This window comes from Nothoprocta perdicaria, unplaced genomic scaffold, assembly GCF_003342845.1.
Source record: "Nothoprocta perdicaria isolate Ctin4 unplaced genomic scaffold, notPer1 scaffold_177, whole genome shotgun sequence".
NCBI classification, from domain to species: domain Eukaryota; kingdom Metazoa; phylum Chordata; class Aves; order Tinamiformes; family Tinamidae; genus Nothoprocta; species Nothoprocta perdicaria.
The window spans coordinates 1,235,948-1,254,050 of NW_020454949.1; the positions used below are offsets into that span (position 1 = coordinate 1,235,948).

The following is an 18,103-nucleotide window of genomic DNA, read 5'->3' on the forward strand; positions in this document are numbered from 1 at the left end:
GCGCATCGGCGCCGAGGCAGGGCGGGAGGGGCCGCGCGCGGCGTGAGGCGCATGCGCGTTGGCGCAGAGGCGGGGCGGGCGGGGCTGCGCGCGGCGCATGCGCGCTGCGGAGCGTGGGGCGCGTGGTGCCGGCTGTGGGATCGGGGTTCGAGTCCCGGCTCTGTCCCGGCGTTCGCGCCGTTTCCCGCCGTTTCGCTCTCAGTCCCGGGAGAGGACGGGCGACAAACGTTGGCTGTGGCCTTAGCGATGGGGGTCGCTGCTTTTGCACTGTTACTGGTGTAGTGCGCGAGGGACGGCGGGCTGAGGAGCTGCTCCTGCCGCGGCCCGGGCGCGTTCGGCCCGTTTGGAGCCATGTTGACTGCTTAGTCCCGGCCTGGGGGCTGCTGCTTGGCCTTAGAGTGCCTGGCCGCCCTCAGGGGCTGCCTGCCTGCCCTGCTGATGCAGAGCTGACAGGACTTGCCTCGTGGACTCCTCTGCTGAGGAAATAAAAGGCTCCCTCAAAAACAAATACTTTAACGGCTTCAGAAATGAGCCGAGAATGAGATCTGCCGTTCAGGGACAAGGGACGCCGGACGCCGTTCCTAGCTGGAATTCTTTTGCCCCCCGAGGCACAAAAATAAGCTACTGTAAAGAAGCTGGAGAATAAAGCCTTAATGAGTCGGGTAGACTAGCGTGCTTGGAGTGGGGAAGGTGTTTTCACAGGATGCCCTTCCTGCAGGAGCTCCCACAAGTTGTTCGTGCCTGCAGGGAGTGTAAATGCAGGTGCTGCAGAGTCTCGCTGTGTTAAATTGACCTTGCTCGTTACATAGGCAATTAATTACCACTCCATTCAATGTTCAGGCCTTTGGCTGAGGAACGGAGTGACTGAGATGTGGACCTGAATGGCAACCATGAAAATGCAGTGCAGGAATCACAGAAAAGCTGGGTGCTTGGGGAAGGGTCTTCCCTGAACGCGCGGCCGCGCGTTGCCCTGTTCCTTCACCATTTACCTTGGAAGACCGGGATATCAGCTCAAGACCCGAACAAGGGCATTCTTGGTTATGTGCTTATCTCAACATTGCTGTCCTGCCGTTCACACCTCTTGACCTGTCTCCAGGAAGACTGCGATATCATCTTGAGGATCTACGACTTTTTGGGCTAACAATGCTCAGAAATACCTGTCAAGCGGCACGGGCACTCAAGTTGGGGGAAAGAGGAATACCAGAGCACAATGCATGTATAACATGTAACAGAAACCTTCAGGTGGGCAAACTCTTCAAGAACTGGAACAACAAAAGGACTATGATTTTCTCCATTGAGAGAGTCCTCCTTCCTTTTCACCTGCACTGAGCGACTTCTTCACTTGCATACCAAGTGAATGGCTTCTTCTTTGTCTTCTTCTGAACTCTCTCAAGAGATCATCACCTGCACTGAGAGTGGCCTTCTTCAAGAGACCTGCACCGAGGTGGAACCGATGAAACACAACTGGACTGGTGGTGGTAGTTGCTATAATCTTGCTGTCTCTCTCTTTCCCACTTGCTTGCCTATCTTTCTTTCTTCCTTTTCTCTTCTTCTCTTTGCTCTATATCGCAACTATGAGACTAGAGCTTACAAGGCTGTATGGCATTTAGCCTCTTTTGTGTCTTAATCTCGCTCTTGGGATTGTATCTAAACCTTTAAACCTTCCCCCCCGCCGCAGTGGATCAGGACACCCCCTGGCCCAGTGCACATGGACACTAGGGGACATCACATAAAAGCCCAGAAGGCCCCCGGAGCACAGTGACCACAGAGGCGTGGGGAGGCCGCATAAAAGCACATAGAGGCCCCCCAGCCCAGGCCACATGGAGTCCTGGGGAGGCCTCCGGAAAGCACATAGGATCCCTGCAGGCCAGTGTGCACAGAGGTCCAGGGGGGCTATATGAAAGCCTGTAGGGCCCCCCGGAACCCAGTGGGCATGGAGGCATGTGAGGCCACATGAAAGACCCTATGCCCCCGCCAGCACAGTGCAGATGGAAGCCTGGGGAGGCTGCACAAGAGCCCTTAGGGCCTCGCCAGTGCAGTGCGCATGGAGGAATGGGGAGGTTGCACAAAAGCACTAAGCACCAGCCCTGACCCAGGGCTGACAGAGGCCCCGGGGAGACCAAATGGAAACCTGTAGGGCCCCTGCAATACAGCGCACACGGAGGCCCCAGGGTGCTGCACAAAATCCCTTAGTGGCCCACTGGCCCTCTGCACACGGAGGCCCCCAGGGGCTGTACAACCTTACATAAGGCCCTCACAACCCTGTGCCCACCTAGAGCCCAAGAGGCTACACGAAGGACAATAAGGCACCCCTGGCCCAGTGTACACAGAGGCGCTAAGGGGTCGCATGAAAGTCCATATGGCCCTTCAAGCCCCATGTGGACGGAGGCATCAGGGGTCCTCACGAAGGAACATAGAGGGGCCTCATGTGCCCAGAGTCCTTGAGGGGCCACACAAAGGCCTGCAGAGCCTCCAAGGCCCCGTGTGCATGGAGGCCTCATTGGGCCGCACGAAGGCCCATAGGGCCCAGTGACCAAGTGCACCTGGAAATCCTGGGTGGCTGCAGGAAGGCCCATAGGACCCTCCCAAACCACTGTGAACAGAAGCCCCTGGCGAGGGAGCTAGGACCCCTAGGACGAACACCCATAGGACCCCCATAGCCCGTGCACACTTGGGAGGCCCTGAGGCACTGCACAAACTCTCATTGGGTCCCACTGATGCCGTGTGCACGAAGACCTTGGAGAGCCACACAAAAGCCCATAGGACCCCTGCGACTCCTGTGGACAGAGGCAGAGGCAGGCTGTGCCTCTGTCTGCAGTGTGGATGGAAGACAGAGCGTGCACAGGGCCTAGAGTGGGCACGGGGCGCATGGCCTGGGAGGCTACGTGAAAGCTCATAGGGCCTCCTCCCCTGGCCCTCTGCACACAGAGGCCCTGGGGATGGCACAAAATCTGATGGGGCCAGCCCCGGTGTGTATGGAGACCCCACAGGGTTGTATGAAAGCACATAGGATCCCCTCAGCCCTGTGCACGTAGAGGCCCCAAAGGGTCACACACGTCCCTGCAGGGCCCTCCTAGCCCCATGTGCACGGAGGCCCTGGGGGCCACATTAATCTCCTAGGGTCCCCTGGGCCCTATGGGACTGGAGGCCCTGGGGGGACACAAGAAGGCCTGTCAGGCACCTCCCGGGCCCAGGTGCACAGAGGTAGGGCTGCGCCAAGGCCCTCAGGGCGACACTGCTCACGAGAGCCACGCTGGGGCTCCTGGTGGCACTGGGAGCTGCCGGACCCACCGCTGTGTGGTAAATATAGCAGTTCGTCAGTGCAGGCAGCCTGGGAACCAGCCAGCCTGTGGTAAATATAGCTTCACAGCGGCGTGGGCAGCCTGAGCGCCAGCAGCAGCCATGGCCCCGCTGTGCACCGTGGCTGCGGGGCTGCTGCTGGGCTCGGTGCGTGCCGCACGCGACGCAGCACTGCTGCAGCGCGAGCGCGTCACCCTCTGCATCAATGTGTCACGGCAGCAGCCATTCCCGGCGCTACAGCATATCCACTGCCTGCGGGTGCCTGTCTTCGATGACCCTGCCGAGGACCTGTATGGATACTTCGAGCACTGCAGCGAGGCCATCGAGGACACGCTGCGCGGTGGCGGCACCTGCCTCGTGTACTGCAAGAGCGGCCGCAGCCGCTCAGCCGCCGTCTGCACAGCCTTCCTCATGCGCCACCGGCACCTCTCGCTGCAGGAGGCCTTTGCGGTACCATGTCCTGCTGAACCCACGTGGGGGAGACGTGCGGCGTTCACCGGGAGCCGCGGCGTAGCACTGGCTTGGGGCTCTCACCTGCTTCCTGGCAGATATCTAGCTATTTGAATAAAATCTTTCCACTCCTCTACCCTACTTGAACGAATATGCATTCCTGGCTACATTTCCTGCACAAATAGGCTTTAAAATGCTAGCAGGCTTTAAGGTAAAATCTGTAGGCAGAGCTGGCTTTTGTGTGTGGCTTCTGGCTGGCAGTAGCTTATTTGCAACAAGGGAAGTTACAGTCAGATAGGTGAAGCAACTTAGTGAGAAAAAGCAAGAGGCTGTTTTGCAGGGGTCATTCTTTAAGCTGGCATATATATATATATATCAGCCATGTAACAGCTCGATATAGCAAAGAACCATCACCCACGGGGGGCTCCTGAATGGCTTAAGGCTAACTGTAAATACCTGCTGCACATATATATGTGTGTGCATATGTGTATGTGTGCATATATGTGTATATGACTGATTTTCTAAGGTCTTTTAGTCTAAGGCAAGTTTGCCCAATTCCTCACACGATTTCTATGTCTCTCCTCCTCCTCTAGACTGTAAAGGCTGCCAGGCCCGAAGCAGAACCCAATGCAGGATTTTGGACTCAGCTGCAGCGATATGAAGAAGATCTACGTCTGCGAAAGCTGTCCACTGAGCAACAGACTTAATTCTCATTAAAACATCATCACACAGTTAAAAAAGGCTTATGGCATTAAAAAAAAAAATCACTACCACACTATGTGTTAGTACTAAATAAAAAGTTTTACACCCCAAAATGAGGTGATGGATCCTTACAGTTAGGGAGCACGCTGCTACTGAAGCAACAGATACAGAGCAGAGCAATACCAACTGAAGAGTGGCGGAAGGGTTGCAAACGCACAGTTACCTTAAGCTTTTATCTTCCCTGGAATGTTGATAATAAATGCATTGAACCAATGAATACATTACTGCATAGTAGCTTTACTTGTCTCCTGTTTTGTTTTTAATTACATTTCTCCATAACCTAAGTGGAAGTTCTGATGCAAGACCAATGTTTGGATTTCTGTCTCACCTCCTGGGTCACTTTTTTTTTTTTTTTTTTTTTTTTTTTTTTTTGGGTCACTTTTTTTTTTTTTTTTTTTTTTTTTTTTGAATACACAAACTATGAACATTGCAAGTAATGTAAAATGTACAAGTTTAGACATACTCCTTGGTTCTTCTGACTGCCTCCGAGTTCTTGGAGAACATGTGCTGCTGAGGAACTGCCTGGCCCATGGAATACTCATATTTGCTGCCACTGCAAATTAAGAAAAAAAAAATCGTATAAAATCATTAGGATTACACACAACTTTGCAGTTTTAGATACTGAGGAGGTTACTCATTTAGGTCTGCAACCAGCCCACTGATATCAAATACTTCCCACAGGCACAGAAATGAGCAGACTCTTGCTGGTCCTCTAGAGAAGAGGAAGAGTGAGGTTCGTCAGCAGGAGACTGAAGGCTCTTATTCAGAGACACCCTCTGGGCTCCCAACTTGTCTGGGCTAGAGCTGGAGCAGTTTGAGACTGGGCTGCCCTGAGACCGTGTAAGCTGCTCATCTTTGTGAGGGGAGCAAGACAATGAGAACGGAAACCAAAAGCACCCGGCATCTAACCAAGGCCTTCAGCTGGCCTTCAGAGTGTTGAACTTATTACTGTCTGCAGCAGTTTTACCTGATTTTTGCAATAGATTTCCATATATTTGGTACTTTGTACCAAGGTAGGGTGAGTTGGATCCGAAGTTCACAGTGGTTAATGAAATATTACCATAAAACTGAAATGCCATCAATTTAAGCTCAGTATGTAATGGACTGTATACAAATAATTTAAAATGAAAAAAAAAGTCAAGCAAGAATAGGTATGGAGGCCAGAAATCTCTGTTTTTTTTTTTTTTTTTTTTTTTTTTTTTTCCCCCTCTGGTTCGATGCACAACAGAGCATCCCATGAGAAACAAGATAAAAAAATCATAGACATCAAACAATCTGTATTTTTGGAGGAAAATATGATGACATTTTCTACAAATTAAATGTTTAAATTAAATATTTGATTGTTTTAAGAGTAGCTAGTGTTACAGGAGAAGAACTTGATTATAACACACTGCAGTTTTCCTTTGGCCAAAGGACAGCTTGCTCTTTGACTGCATATTTTTAATCATACAGATTTTAGCAGTATCAACAGGACCTGGATTTATAGAAGACTGATAATATGTGATTGCTGATTGTAATGTTGCATCATAGCACTGAATTAGCAGCAGCAGTTTCCTACCTGGACTTAGTATGGCTGCAGCTTCATACAGGGGTGAGACCGAGTTAATGGTACACAAATACAAAATATCAATTTGTATAATATACAAAAGTATATAATTGACAGTTGCTATTTCAACTAACAAATTCAAAAATTACCTGCATTTTCCTCTTTTCTTCCCTTTGCATGAACAGGTCAGGAAGATCCCACCAAGTATATAAAGAACAGATCCAGCCCAGCCTAAGTACAAACCATCTCCTAGTTCATACCTGAAACATAAAATCCTTTAAGGAAGCAGCATGAAACAGGCTCACAAAGAAAAGATTTAACCATTTCTATGCTCTTACATTATATGGTGTGATGCAGATGCAGTTACTTCAGACTAAGCCATAAGGTGCCTGAGTCAAGCAAACAAATGCCTTTCTGGGTAGCAATCAGCTAATGAAAGGTATTTCAATGGCTAACAGAGGAGAACAGGCCCATTTCCATCATGGTTCAGTAAAACTCCTAAGAGCATATTTAAGTGCACTTCTTAATCACTGACAGAACAGAAAGAGGTAAGCAATCATAATGATAAGTGGCAATAAATAATTGTGTTTATTCAGTAAATTGTTGGTCATAAAGGAGAGACACTAAAAACAGAAGCCATCTAAAGTAATCACTTTGAAAAGTTCAAAAGAAAAATGGAAAAAGAAAAGCTAAACGTGTATTTATTTGCTTTTGCTGAATACCAGATGAACAATGTGACCATTACTCACTAATCCCCCTTAATTGATCCTGCCTCTTCAGGTCATAAATGACTGAGGTTCCTAAAAGCCAAGCACAGGCCATGGGGATGATGAACTGCTGATGAACTTTAGAAATGATCACTCTACCTAGTGCAGTACTGTACCTAGCACTTGCACAGAGAGCTTGCTAAACGCAAATACCTGTGAGGGAAGCACATAAGAGGAATGTGGGTGTAATGACATCATAGCTCTACTTCTTGCTCAAACATAAAAATTTAAAAATTTGCATTTTCTTTTTTTTTTCTTTTGTCAAACTCCCACCAGACAATAGCATCATGATTATTCTTTTGGTCAGGATTCATCATCTGTGATTTTCTCAGACTCCGAGTTTTCCTGAAGGACTCTTGTTCTTCAGGAAAACAGAGCTATCCTTCTTCATTCAGGGATCATTCCTAAATACCCTTCAGCACTAGATTGTAACTGATTATAACTTAAGGGAAAAAAAAGTCAGTAAGGATAGAGTGCTGACTATTCTTCGTGTTTTAAGTTTAATGTAAGATTACACAGAAAACAATTACTCTTTCCTGATTTTCCTACTAAAAAAGGAAAAGTTAGCCCCGTATACTTAGCTGTTTATAGCTGACTTAGCAGTCATGTCCATAGAAAACTGTTTCTGTGGTTAGCTATTTCTCATGATACAGATAGGCAGGTCTGAGTCACTGAATCATCAATGCCCAGCTGTCGACTTAAGAGTCAGAGCCAATAGCAAGAGCAAGGTAAATGTCGTGGACCATGCAGAACCAGATAAAATACACCAAGTAAGTGTATTTTCTATAAACATAAAATCATTATTTGAGATAACGAGTGCCTCTGATTTTAGTGCTAGTTGTTGCAAGAATGTTTTGGTGCTTTCCTGGAGGTTGCTTCCTTCTGTGATCCTATCACACTCTGAGGACGAGAGCTCTGCTCTGAGCACCACACAAACACAGAACAAAAGACCATCGTCATCTCAAACGAACTCTAGAAATCAGGAGAAGATGCAGGAGGAATAGTAAGGGCCATTGGGAGAGTGTTGACCAGTACACAGTAGTTGGTACTCACTCGTGGCCTCCCTATTGACAAAAAAGCTGCAGTCATCCCAGCAGAGTTCATAGGAGAGAGCTGCGAGCGAGTTAAGGTTTCTGTAAGACCTAATAATAAAATGAACTCATCTGCTGAAAGTAGAAAAGCATGCATAAAAAAATAAAATAAAAAATATATATATTTGCCAGTTTGGTGATCAATACTGCCCAGTAATGGTATTAAAATAAGTCAATCTCACTGATTCCAAGGAGAATAAATTACTCAAGAGACCACAGTCTGCCTACCTTTGCCCATGAGAAATGTTACTTCGCTAAGACCTGCTGCCTAAAACAAAAGTTTCTAATACCAAATTTAGCTGTACTAAAAGTTCTCTTCAGCTACTGAAGGCAAACAAACTGGTCACTGATTAACACACAGTGATGTTGCGGCACTGCAGTGGCAGCACATAACTACCCCAACTATTCTCCTGAGTGGAGTTCCTTATCATCCATTGTTTAGGTCCTCCAACATATTTATTGCCCCTCAGATAATTATCTCAAGGAGATAGAAAACATAAAAAAAGGTCTTAATAAGCACAATTTCTTTGTGATTGCTTGTTTGGTAGGGTAAGGATAACTAAAAAACACCAAAAGTAATTGCTGAAAGTACTTTGATTCATAACAAAGCACTGCATCACTAATCTCTCAGCACCAATCCTCAAGGGAAGCCTATAAAACCCTTCAAATATGATCCCAGGATCTAAAGATTTATAGTTCTTCTGATCTAAAAACTATAGTCTTAGTATAGGTACTGGCATGATGTATACATTCCTCCTCGCTCAGATCTCAGAACCACAGAATGTTCAAGGTTGGAAGGGACCTCTAGAGATCATCTAGTCCAGCCTTCCTGCTCACGCAGGCACACCTAGAGCATGTGGCACAGGGCGGCATCCAGGGGGGTTTTGAAGACCTCCAGAGTAGGAGACTCCACAACCTCCCTGGGCAGCCTGTTCCACTGCTCTGTCACCCTAATAGTAAAGAAGTTGCTCCTCACCTGGAGATGGAACTTCCTGTGTTTCAACTTATACTCACTTCTTCTTGTCCTGTCACTGGCCACCAATGAGAAGAGCTTGGTCCCTTCCTCCTTGCATTCTCCCTTTATGAACTTATACATGTCAATGAGATCCCCTCTCAGCCTTCTCTTCTCCAAGCTGAACAGGCCCAACTCATGCAGTCTCTCCTCATACGAGAGATGTTCCAGTCCCTTGATCATCTTTGTTGCTCTCTGCTAGACTGTCTCTAGGAGCTCCAAGTCCCTCTTATACTGGGGAGCCCAGAACTGCACACAAGATCTGCTCTTCCATGTTCCCCAGACAATGTATTGTTTCCTTCTCCCTTTCCCCCTCTCCAAAGAAACCACCCAGTTACCTCTACCCTTGCTACCAACTGATAAACTTATTGCCCACAATAAGCTGTCCTCAGCTGGCATTTAGTTTAAAGACTGTTGCTTCTCTATCACACAAGAATATGAGTTTTCATTCCTCTAAGCTAACTGATGCTTATTTCTATAAAATTTGCCAACATTTTAAAGACAAATGTTGAACTACTAGTGTATGGTAAAAAATACTTGCTGAACTTCTTTAAAACAAGCAGTACACTCGAGCAACATTCTTCTGCTACCTGCAGATCACTGCTACTCAGTTTAAGCCAGTTTCCATATTGTCTCCACATTTCTCAGGACAGTCAATTAAGTTGATATAACAATGTCACGAAGAAGAAAAACTGAAAGTCGGAAAGCTTTTCGGTATTTAGATGGAGGGGTAGCTATTTGCATCTAGCTCTAGCTGCTTGTGTTTCTGAGGTATTAAAACATCTCGCACTCCTCCCAAGAAGGAGCAGCAGCAGAGGTAAAATGGCATTTGAAAATGCCATTGAAAAAGTGAACAGAGAGGCAATAGCGGTTGCTGGTACCATGGACTTTCCAGAAACCGAAGTCACCATGTTAGCAAAGAGCCATAAATGATACAGTGAGCAGGCAGTGATGATGAAGGACCATAAAAGGAATGAATGCAGCATCTATTTGATGGCAAAGAAGGAGCAGCCATAAAAAAAATACCTATTCTGAGTAACAGTCATGACCAATCTTCCTCCCAGCGTTCCTAAAGGACAGGAAAGTGGGAAACTGAACTTGTCAGGGCTACATGAAGAGCAATCCCTACAGTTGACATGCAAGGTGAAAATTTAATTGGATGAGAGATATGTGAGGTTTCTTTTACGTGTGCAATGTTTGTTGTACATGTGTGATGTTCACTGTAAATGCATGTTGTAAAATGCACGCAGTCAGCACTCCTCTTTGCTTGCCCGGTGTTTGCCTGTCTCTCCACTGACTATAGATGGGTCCTGGGTGAGAAACTTACACTGGATGCTTAGACCTCAGAAAGCTAGAAAAAGGTGAAATGCATGCTCGTCTGAAAACAGCTCAGATACAGGGACCTAGAGGCAGATGAAACACATAGATGGTGGCCATGGCCAAAGCCTTGTGAGTCAGAAAGGTGGTAGCGATGATGAAAGAGGTTTGGGGGTTTTTTTGCACTATCTCTGAGGATTAGGTAGTCTCATTTTCCCTTGAATGTGCTTGGGGAGAAACAACCAGGAGGAAAAGACTGCATATTAACATGAGAAAGCTCTGGAAGAGGCTAATAATTCTACTAGTTGATCATTTATTCTGCATTTCACCTTACTCTACATGAGGAAGGTACCTGTACAGAGGCTACAATTATCAAGGTAGGCACTCTGAATCAGACTCTGAATCAGAATTTGGGGTTGATATCTCCAAAAGACTCAATAATCTGGGGGAGAACCTTTCCTTCCTCCTCACCAAAGGAGGTCTGAGGTGAAAATGTGCCGTGGAGAGAGCCATCTGCTGCCACCATTAAAACATGAAAACATAAAATATCAATGACTTGCTAAAACACATCTATTAACTTACTTGGTACCAGCATACAACGGGTCGAAGAACTGAGACGTAACCATCGCAGCATACCAAGAAACAGCCACCATGGAACAGAGACCTACCCAAAAATGTTAAAGCAGCACCTAAGTGAGTAATTTCTTTGATGACTGTAGAACTCTAAACTATTTAGTTTAGTCCGGCAATAGCAAGTATTGACAGCCTTCTCATTTCGGCTTCAATATTACCTCCTAAAATAAAGAGAAATCCTCCCGTGACAGCAAACTTCACTTTTCCATCTTCATTACTCAACCCAATGTGTGCACACTGTAAACCAAGCAGCGAGAGTATTGTAGCTATGAGTCCCAAAAGGATGGAAGTAATCATCAGGGCACGGCATGCCTGAACATGAACTGCATAAGACAGAAAAACAGCAAAAAAAGTCAGTGTCTACAGACATTAAGTATATTCCAGACAAAAAAATAAATGATCCCAGTCAAAAAGTTAACAGGAACAGTTAGGAACAACTCTCTATGACTTTGTTGCCAGAGGAACATCAAAAACGTAGAATTCTTATACCTAAATTCAATCAGATTTCAGATTTCAATGCCAAACTACAACCACACGTTATAAGGGCATTAATAAACTCCCCCAAGAAATAATAAAAAGCCCGTCCTACCTCATGTCTTCAAATCCTAGACATATAAATATACGGTCATTTATAGCAGCAGAAATAAATCTCCCACTTAGAACTCATCTTGATGTCCTCTCAGTTACTAGTGGTGTGCCCAGAATACCTTCAGTGCTGCTTTGCCGCTAAGTCCTAGTCACAGGGAGTTTGGGACCATCTCTCGCAATATTTCCAAAGCTCTTTGTCTGCTTCCTCTATCAAGTTTCTGGTCTTCAGGTATAAGTCACATAAAAAATAGGAACAGATTAACACTCAGAATAAGCAGGAAGGTCAGAGAAGCCTTTTGGCTCTCTAAAATGGTGCCCTGAATTTGACAGGTTCCAGATCAGGTGATGCTTTGGCATCTTTTTCTGAGTCGATCATTCCCCAGTGCACTTTGGTCTAAACAAGAGAGGTTTTTTGTAAATTTTACTTCCTTCACCAAAAAACAAAACAAAACAAACCCGCCAAAACACTAAACAAAAAAAAAAAATTAAAAAAACTAAAAAAATCCACACATGTTAAGTGCCAGCTCAGTTGTGACTAGATGTATAGTGCAAACTACACCATATAGACAGACACGGTTTTAGTCTTACACAATAGCGCTTTAAAATGGTCCACACTGCACATATTTGTGATCAGGGCATCTTGAAAATCTCTAAAAATTGAAATCATACTGTGAACACCCCTGTCTTCACTGATTCAGGAACTCTGGTCTCAGCATTTCCTTATCAACTTTAGTAAAGTTGGAGAAATATCCATACAAAGGACGCTCTAACCTTTGGCTATTTAAGTGCTAGATATGTGCCTGAATGGTATTTTACGTACTGAGCTAGTGGCTGGCTGAATTTAAAAGTTGTATATCAGTTTAAAATATTCTCCATATTTTAAATAATTCTCCAATTAAGATATTCTCCATGTACAAAAGAAAAATTGGAGGCATTCCACAGAGCTATTGCTGCCTAAGAGGGAACTTTTATGGTAAATCTTTATGGCCATGCTTACATGTGGCTTTATGATGACCCATAACAACTCATGAACAAAGATACCTTTTTTTTTTAATAACCTCTGGCATCTTCCTGTCACAGGCTGTTTCCTAAAAATAGTCTGAAACACATCTAATCTAGTGATTATTTTTAGTATGCCTGTCCTTACAGTTGCAGGTGCATTGCTAACAACCCTGCTTTCTTCCTCTTTTCTGACTTGGTCAACTTATCGTCTTGACTTTCTCTAAACTTCAGTGTCTCCTATCTGGTTGTTTTTTCTTTTACTCAGCTTTTCTTTCTAAATCTTTTCTCATCTGTAATGCTGTAAGCATTTTTTAGCCTCCCTTTCCACCTGTGTATACTCCCCAGATACACTACCATCTTCTCAAGTAACTTAAGTAACTGATGTCGTCTTCAGCCATGTGGAAGTTTATCTCCAAGCAGCCACTTTTAGGACCTTTCCAGCTGATGAACTTGCCTCCTGCTGAGTCTAGGCAGTCTAGCCTGTAGGCTAATCCTATATTAGCCGCTCTCTACAACAACAGTACCCTCCATCCTCATCAATTCAACCACCTCCCCGGATGGATACAGCTGATGAGGAAGACAATCTTATTCTGGCATGAGTGCACAGACATTCCAGATTAGTAACAACTAAGTTAACTGTCTGTAAAGCTAATTACCATGCACAGAATGGTATTCTTAAATATATGAGGACAACCTACAATACTACTGAAAACCGATACATAGCACAGGAAACAGATCTAAAACTACCTCTAAATTCTCTGATATCTAGAAACATCTCCAACATTAACGGCCAGCTTCTGGCAGATAAATTAACTTCTTTGTCCTATGATGTATGATTCTCAGTCTTGCCATGCCAAAAATACTAGCTGCTTCTTCACTATAAATACTACTTCTTTTTACCTATTTATATGAAAAAAGCTACAGATACAGTACACTGGATGTCAAGCATTGCAAAGGAATGCCTATACAGTCATTCCAAATAAATAAGGAATTATTTTAAGAGTTGTGCAACAAATCTTCCCATGAGATGCTAGAAAAGAAATTACGCTATACTTAAAATGCCAAGTAGAGTAACTGCTTAATCAAGTGATTTCATTTCCCTTATGTTACAGCATTATTTTATAGCATTTCCTAATGTGTTTGATATATTCTGCTGCTTAAAGAGGATTTTTTTTTAATCTTTAGCCCACAAATTCCTTATTGGCCAAAAAATCAATGTCATTTTCCAGCACCACCATATTACCACAACAAAAATCTCACCTTTTCCTTCCAACAAAATCTGTAGCAGTACAAACAAGTCTGAGCAAAGTCACATCCCCGGCAGCACAAACACAGAGTCAAATTCTCTGCAGCTGGACACTCCAGTGCTGTCTTCCACACAGCTCTTCCAGAGGTTTTCATAAAACGTGGACGTGGTCATCACACTACCATGTATACTGGTGACTTTCCAGTAATTGTGTGGCAAAGTCACTCTGATAAGTGTGCACCCCCCCAAACACAAAAGAAAACCAATAATTTCCAAAGCAGCAGACATACTTGGGAGTAGTAACAGCTAAATGCTCCTATAATTAGATTGTAACCAGGTGAATGAAGAATATGTCTGTCTTCAGAAGCCTCCTTGCTGTTTTATCTTTGGCTTCCATTCCAAAATGAGGCTACCTTTGCTCTTTGCTCAGCCCCAGAGATAACACTTCCAGGGAATGACAATAAGAAGTGGGAGCAGTCTATGACAGAAGCACTATTTTTTTAAACTACTGACAATACTAATAAGCGATAAAAGGAGCCTATTCTTAATCTCAGCCTATAAAGGCCAGCCACTACTCTTATAAAATGTTGTGAAGGAGTGATGACTGTGGTAAATACCTTATCTCCATCTCTCAGTTGACTACAGTTTACCTGGGAAACATGTAATGAAACTTCTGACATCAAATCAAATCAAGCTTTCTCGTGTCATTTTTTTTCATGGTGAAACTCAGCTAGAAACTTCCAAGCAGAATTTATTTTCCCCCATTCATAGATTTGGTGCATTTTTAGAATTATAGTCATAAGTAAACTAGGAATAACTTCCAGCTTAGCTAAAATAGCTAACAACTGTACTATAAGCTTATTTCAGGAATGTTAGGTTTACGGATAAATGATTTGCATTAATATTTTACCATGTATTGATCTCCAGTTAAACTGGTGCACTCTTAAAGCAGAGTCCCAGGTATACTGGTATACAGCCATGCTAATGTGTGGCTCACGGAAACAAAACACACGGGATGGACCCACAGTGTGACAAGCCTATCTCAAAAGGGCTAAACAGATGGAGGAAAACAGCTACCTGAGGAATAACCCTCTAAATAATTGCACGCTTCTCAGGTTATATATATTATTACATTAAAAAAAATCTATTCTAGACAAAGTTGAAGTGTGTAAACTTGGTTTACTTGCTTCTGCCCTTAACTAGACACCAGCACAGAGTCATTTCTCAGCTCCCTTTTATTTTAATACCTTAAGCTGCCTGTGTGTGTGAAGAGAGCTAAGCATCTTTCCCAGCGGTCACCTGCTCTTACGTCCAGGAAATGGAACCACAGTTTCTTCAGGTAATGACTATGTCCCGATACAAAACCACAGCAGAGTTACGGCACAGCAGCGTTTACACTGAGACTCCCAACAGGATCATTTTTTGTGAGTCTCAACCTGCTCATAACAGATTTCACTCTTTTTTTTTTTTTTTTTTTTTCCCCAATTTTACAGGTCATTTCAAGCCTGTGCTACGGAAGACCATGTTCTGGTTGCACAAGGACACTACAAAATCACTGTGGCTGTTTCTGCCCCGTTGGCAACTAAGAGGAGCATCACCAGTGACTTAAATCAGAACAGATTTGGCAGCAGGGCCAGTGTGGTCCCATGCAGCTCTGCACTTGCAATCTTTCAAAGAAATGGGATGGCAATGTGCTAAAAATTTATCTTCTAAGGACATTTCTAGAGAATCCTCTCCTTCAGCTAGGGAAAGGTCACTACAGTTTCAAAACAATGGTACAATAAAATGAATACACTGAAAATCAGCATCACTTTAAAAGCTCTCTAAAGCTCTCTAGAGACTTTCCAATTAATCCCTTCATACACAAGTATCACTCTGGCAACCTCAGAGATCAGTGCTGCTCACAGGCCTCTCTAAGCTGAGTTTAGCTGAGAACTTGAAGCAAGTGTCCCCAGATTTTTTCTAATGCTGCCTTGAGAAGTTTTCATAAAGAATTCTTCTCTTCCTAATGGCCTTGAGAAGATTATATCGGTGGGCACTCATAAAACACACATAAAAGCAGAAAAGATTGGACTGCAGATGTGGAACACATGAGTTTTCCCTCATTCAGCACCATTTTAATCATTCCATTACGGGAATGTTGGAAAAACAAAACAAACAAACAAAAGCAATCAAAGAATTAGTTCCTAATTTTTTGACCAAAACAAGCCATCTCTTCCTGATCTCTGTCACCTATGTCCATTTGTCCCAGACTGTAGGAGCACTGACTCTGCACTTAGGAAGAGCAGGGGCCCTTCCCGTAGCGATTCTCCAGACAACTGCATCGAGTGCCCTGGGCTGGCCTGAAGAAGCCTTTGCTGTTCCCAGGAGAAGCTGCCATAGAAGCCCAGCAGAGCCCAGCTAAGCAGGGATCTGCTCTTAAAACTGGGGAGTCACAGGAAGGGAGTGAAGAAAAATCCCTGGAGAGGCAACAGCTTCGGCTCCCCAGGAAACTGCCTATTTATGGTATCACTCCATGGCCTGGTGGGTGAGGCTGCGAGACCTGAAGGATCACTGGTCCCACCTCCACACCCTGTCTCCCAGGAATCAGATCTAGCTTTCTAGATGAAACTGGGCCTTCCTTGTATCAGCTCAAAGGGTGTCCTTGGGAGGAGTGTTCTTGTATGTGGCATCTGCACAGCTAAAAGGGAAGGGTATGAAGTGCTGATATTGCCTCCAACTTGCATGCGTGGAGTTACTAAAGCACTACTAACATAAAGTTAGCATGTAGGCTAGTAGTAGGCTACAAAATTGTACTCATTATGTGATCCTTAATCTTTATTCTCAAGCTGGCACCATCATCACAAAGAGGAGGCCACAAGACATAGGGGTTTGAGGAGGAAACGTGTAAATGCTGAATCTAGAGTTTTCAGGCAGTCTGCTTTTATAAACCTGCCTTGCACTTTTCTGCAAGTTCTGATCTCAGCGGAGTCTACATCTGGACTCCACTTCCTTCTGCAAGTCTGCAAGATGTGGTATTTTTAAGACCAGCATCAGGTTAAGCACTGCATAATAATAATAAAAAAAAAAAAGTTGGAAAAGTCCAGAAAAAAAAACTCCAAAAGCCCAGCAATGACAATTAGGGGTCTATAAAAGGAGGAGCATTTGAAAAAATGCTTCCATAGTAATGCAGCTAAAAAAGCACAAGTCAGAAAGTTGTAAAAGAACAAGCAGACTGTTCTGTTTAAGAAGAAACCTAACCAAAACATCAGTGTTTGAATGATGTACTGCAACTGTTTCTCTGCTTTTTTTGTTGTTTGTTTGTTTGTTTGTTTTTAAGAAAGCACTTAAGTACATCAGTCTTTCTGGTCCCTTACCACAAAAAGGGTGCTTGGTAGAATTATATACAAACAAAATGCAGAATAATCCAAGCAAAATTAAATTCCAGTCCATTGAAAGATAATTCTTCTCTTGCTATTTGCAGATAAGTTAGCATGCTAACTTAGAAAACACAGAAGCATTACCTATATAGACACACTCCAAATTAAGCTGGCCACCTCTGAGAAATATTAGAGCAATAGACTAACAAAACCCCACTGCTCTACTTTATTTAAGTATGCCACACAAACTTACTGTCTGAACTCAACAAGTACAAAAAGCTCTTGCACTGCACTTTTCCCTGTGCGGCCACAGCACATTCCATCCAAAGACCTTCTGAAACCCAGTCCATAGGAGCCGACACAGCCGCAGTGCTGGAAACAGTCCACCGGTTGGACATGGTGGTGAGAAGTATGGTGGTGAAGCCTGATAAAGCCAGCAGCAAGACACAGATCTGTGATGAAGATGATGCCATTCTCCCGACGTTCGCTGCTTTTCAAAGCAGCCCCCTGAGATTCCCGATATGAGAAACCTGTTGGGACAGTTTATGTGCACATAAAATGGATTCATTTTTCTTCACGCCAGTCACAAGCCTATCTTCTAGGTAAATACCCAAAAGATCTACCTACAAAATAACTTATCACGTAAGAATGTTATACAACTAGAACCGAAATCTCAAGAGGCATTGGGAATAAACTATTCTGACAACTGAGCATTTTGTGTGTGTTTACCATCAAAAAAAAAAAAAATCACAACAAAGGCAAATCAGAAGAACCGAGGAACTATGCTGTGAATTTGCAATCTTTCATCAGGTCTTCACTTCTCTGCAAACTCAAAACTATTTTAAAGATATCAAATGCTAATATAAATTATTCATCACCTGATTACAACGCTTACAGATACAAATGTAAAATGAAATAGATCCTGATACTCACGTTGGTGTTATTTTTCTCTCCACTGCATTTGCCCTCCTGCTGGGCACGACTGTGAGCACTTTGGGAGGATCAGTTTGCTCAAGCAATTTTGCCCTCT

At 44.1% G+C, this 18,103-nt stretch overlaps 2 protein-coding genes across 3 annotated transcripts; one reads left to right on the forward strand and one right to left on the reverse strand.

Moving 5' to 3' along the window:
* Nucleotides 1-1,099: 1,099 nt before the first annotated feature.
* DUSP28 (dual specificity phosphatase 28) lies at nucleotides 1,100-4,529 on the forward strand. Of its 2 annotated transcripts, none has more exons than XR_003248856.1 (2): nucleotides 1,100-1,478; nucleotides 4,344-4,400. XR_003248856.1 is itself a non-coding variant. In XM_026036405.1 (2 exons), exons 1-2 carry the CDS (start codon nucleotides 3,403-3,405, stop codon nucleotides 4,455-4,457), a joined length of 462 nt encoding a protein of 153 aa, XP_025892190.1. In that variant the 3' UTR covers nucleotides 4,458-4,529. The 2 variants fall into 2 exon arrangements, 1 of the variants encoding a protein (XP_025892190.1); XM_026036405.1 differs by lacking the exon at nucleotides 1,100-1,478 and adding an exon at nucleotides 3,403-3,750 and having other exon boundaries at nucleotides 4,344-4,529.
* A 362-nt stretch (nucleotides 4,530-4,891) lies between these two features.
* Nucleotides 4,892-18,086, reverse strand: LOC112944886 (claudin-19-like). Its single transcript, XM_026036414.1, has 6 exons — nucleotides 18,007-18,086; nucleotides 17,327-17,603; nucleotides 11,037-11,201; nucleotides 10,828-10,909; nucleotides 6,208-6,318; nucleotides 4,892-5,065 (listed from the first exon to the last, which is right to left on the reverse strand). Exons 2-6 carry the CDS (start codon nucleotides 17,544-17,546, stop codon nucleotides 4,966-4,968), a joined length of 678 nt encoding a protein of 225 aa, XP_025892199.1. The 5' UTR covers nucleotides 17,547-17,603; nucleotides 18,007-18,086; the 3' UTR covers nucleotides 4,892-4,965.
* Between the last annotated feature and the right edge of the window lie 17 nt (nucleotides 18,087-18,103).

What these genes read in the sequence shown, in the direction of transcription:
- LOC112944886 (XM_026036414.1), bottom strand. Translation starts at nt 17,546, where the DNA reads ATGGCATCATCTTCATCACAGATCTGTGTCTTGCTGCTGGCTTTATCA. An exon ending in ATTTCTCTTTATTTTAGGAG is followed by an intron (nt 10,910 to 11,036) that starts GTAATATTGAAG and finishes ATTTTTGGGTAG; the next exon opens with GTCTCTGTTCCATGGTGGCT. An exon ending in AAGAAAAGAGGAAAATGCAG is followed by an intron (nt 5,066 to 6,207) that starts GTAATTTTTGAA and finishes CTTAATTTGCAG; the next exon opens with TGGCAGCAAATATGAGTATT.
- DUSP28 (XM_026036405.1), top strand. Translation starts at nt 3,403, where the DNA reads ATGGCCCCGCTGTGCACCGTGGCTGCGGGGCTGCTGCTGGGCTCGGTG. An exon ending in CGCTGCAGGAGGCCTTTGCG is followed by an intron (nt 3,751 to 4,343) that starts GTACCATGTCCT and finishes CTCCTCCTCTAG; the next exon opens with ACTGTAAAGGCTGCCAGGCC.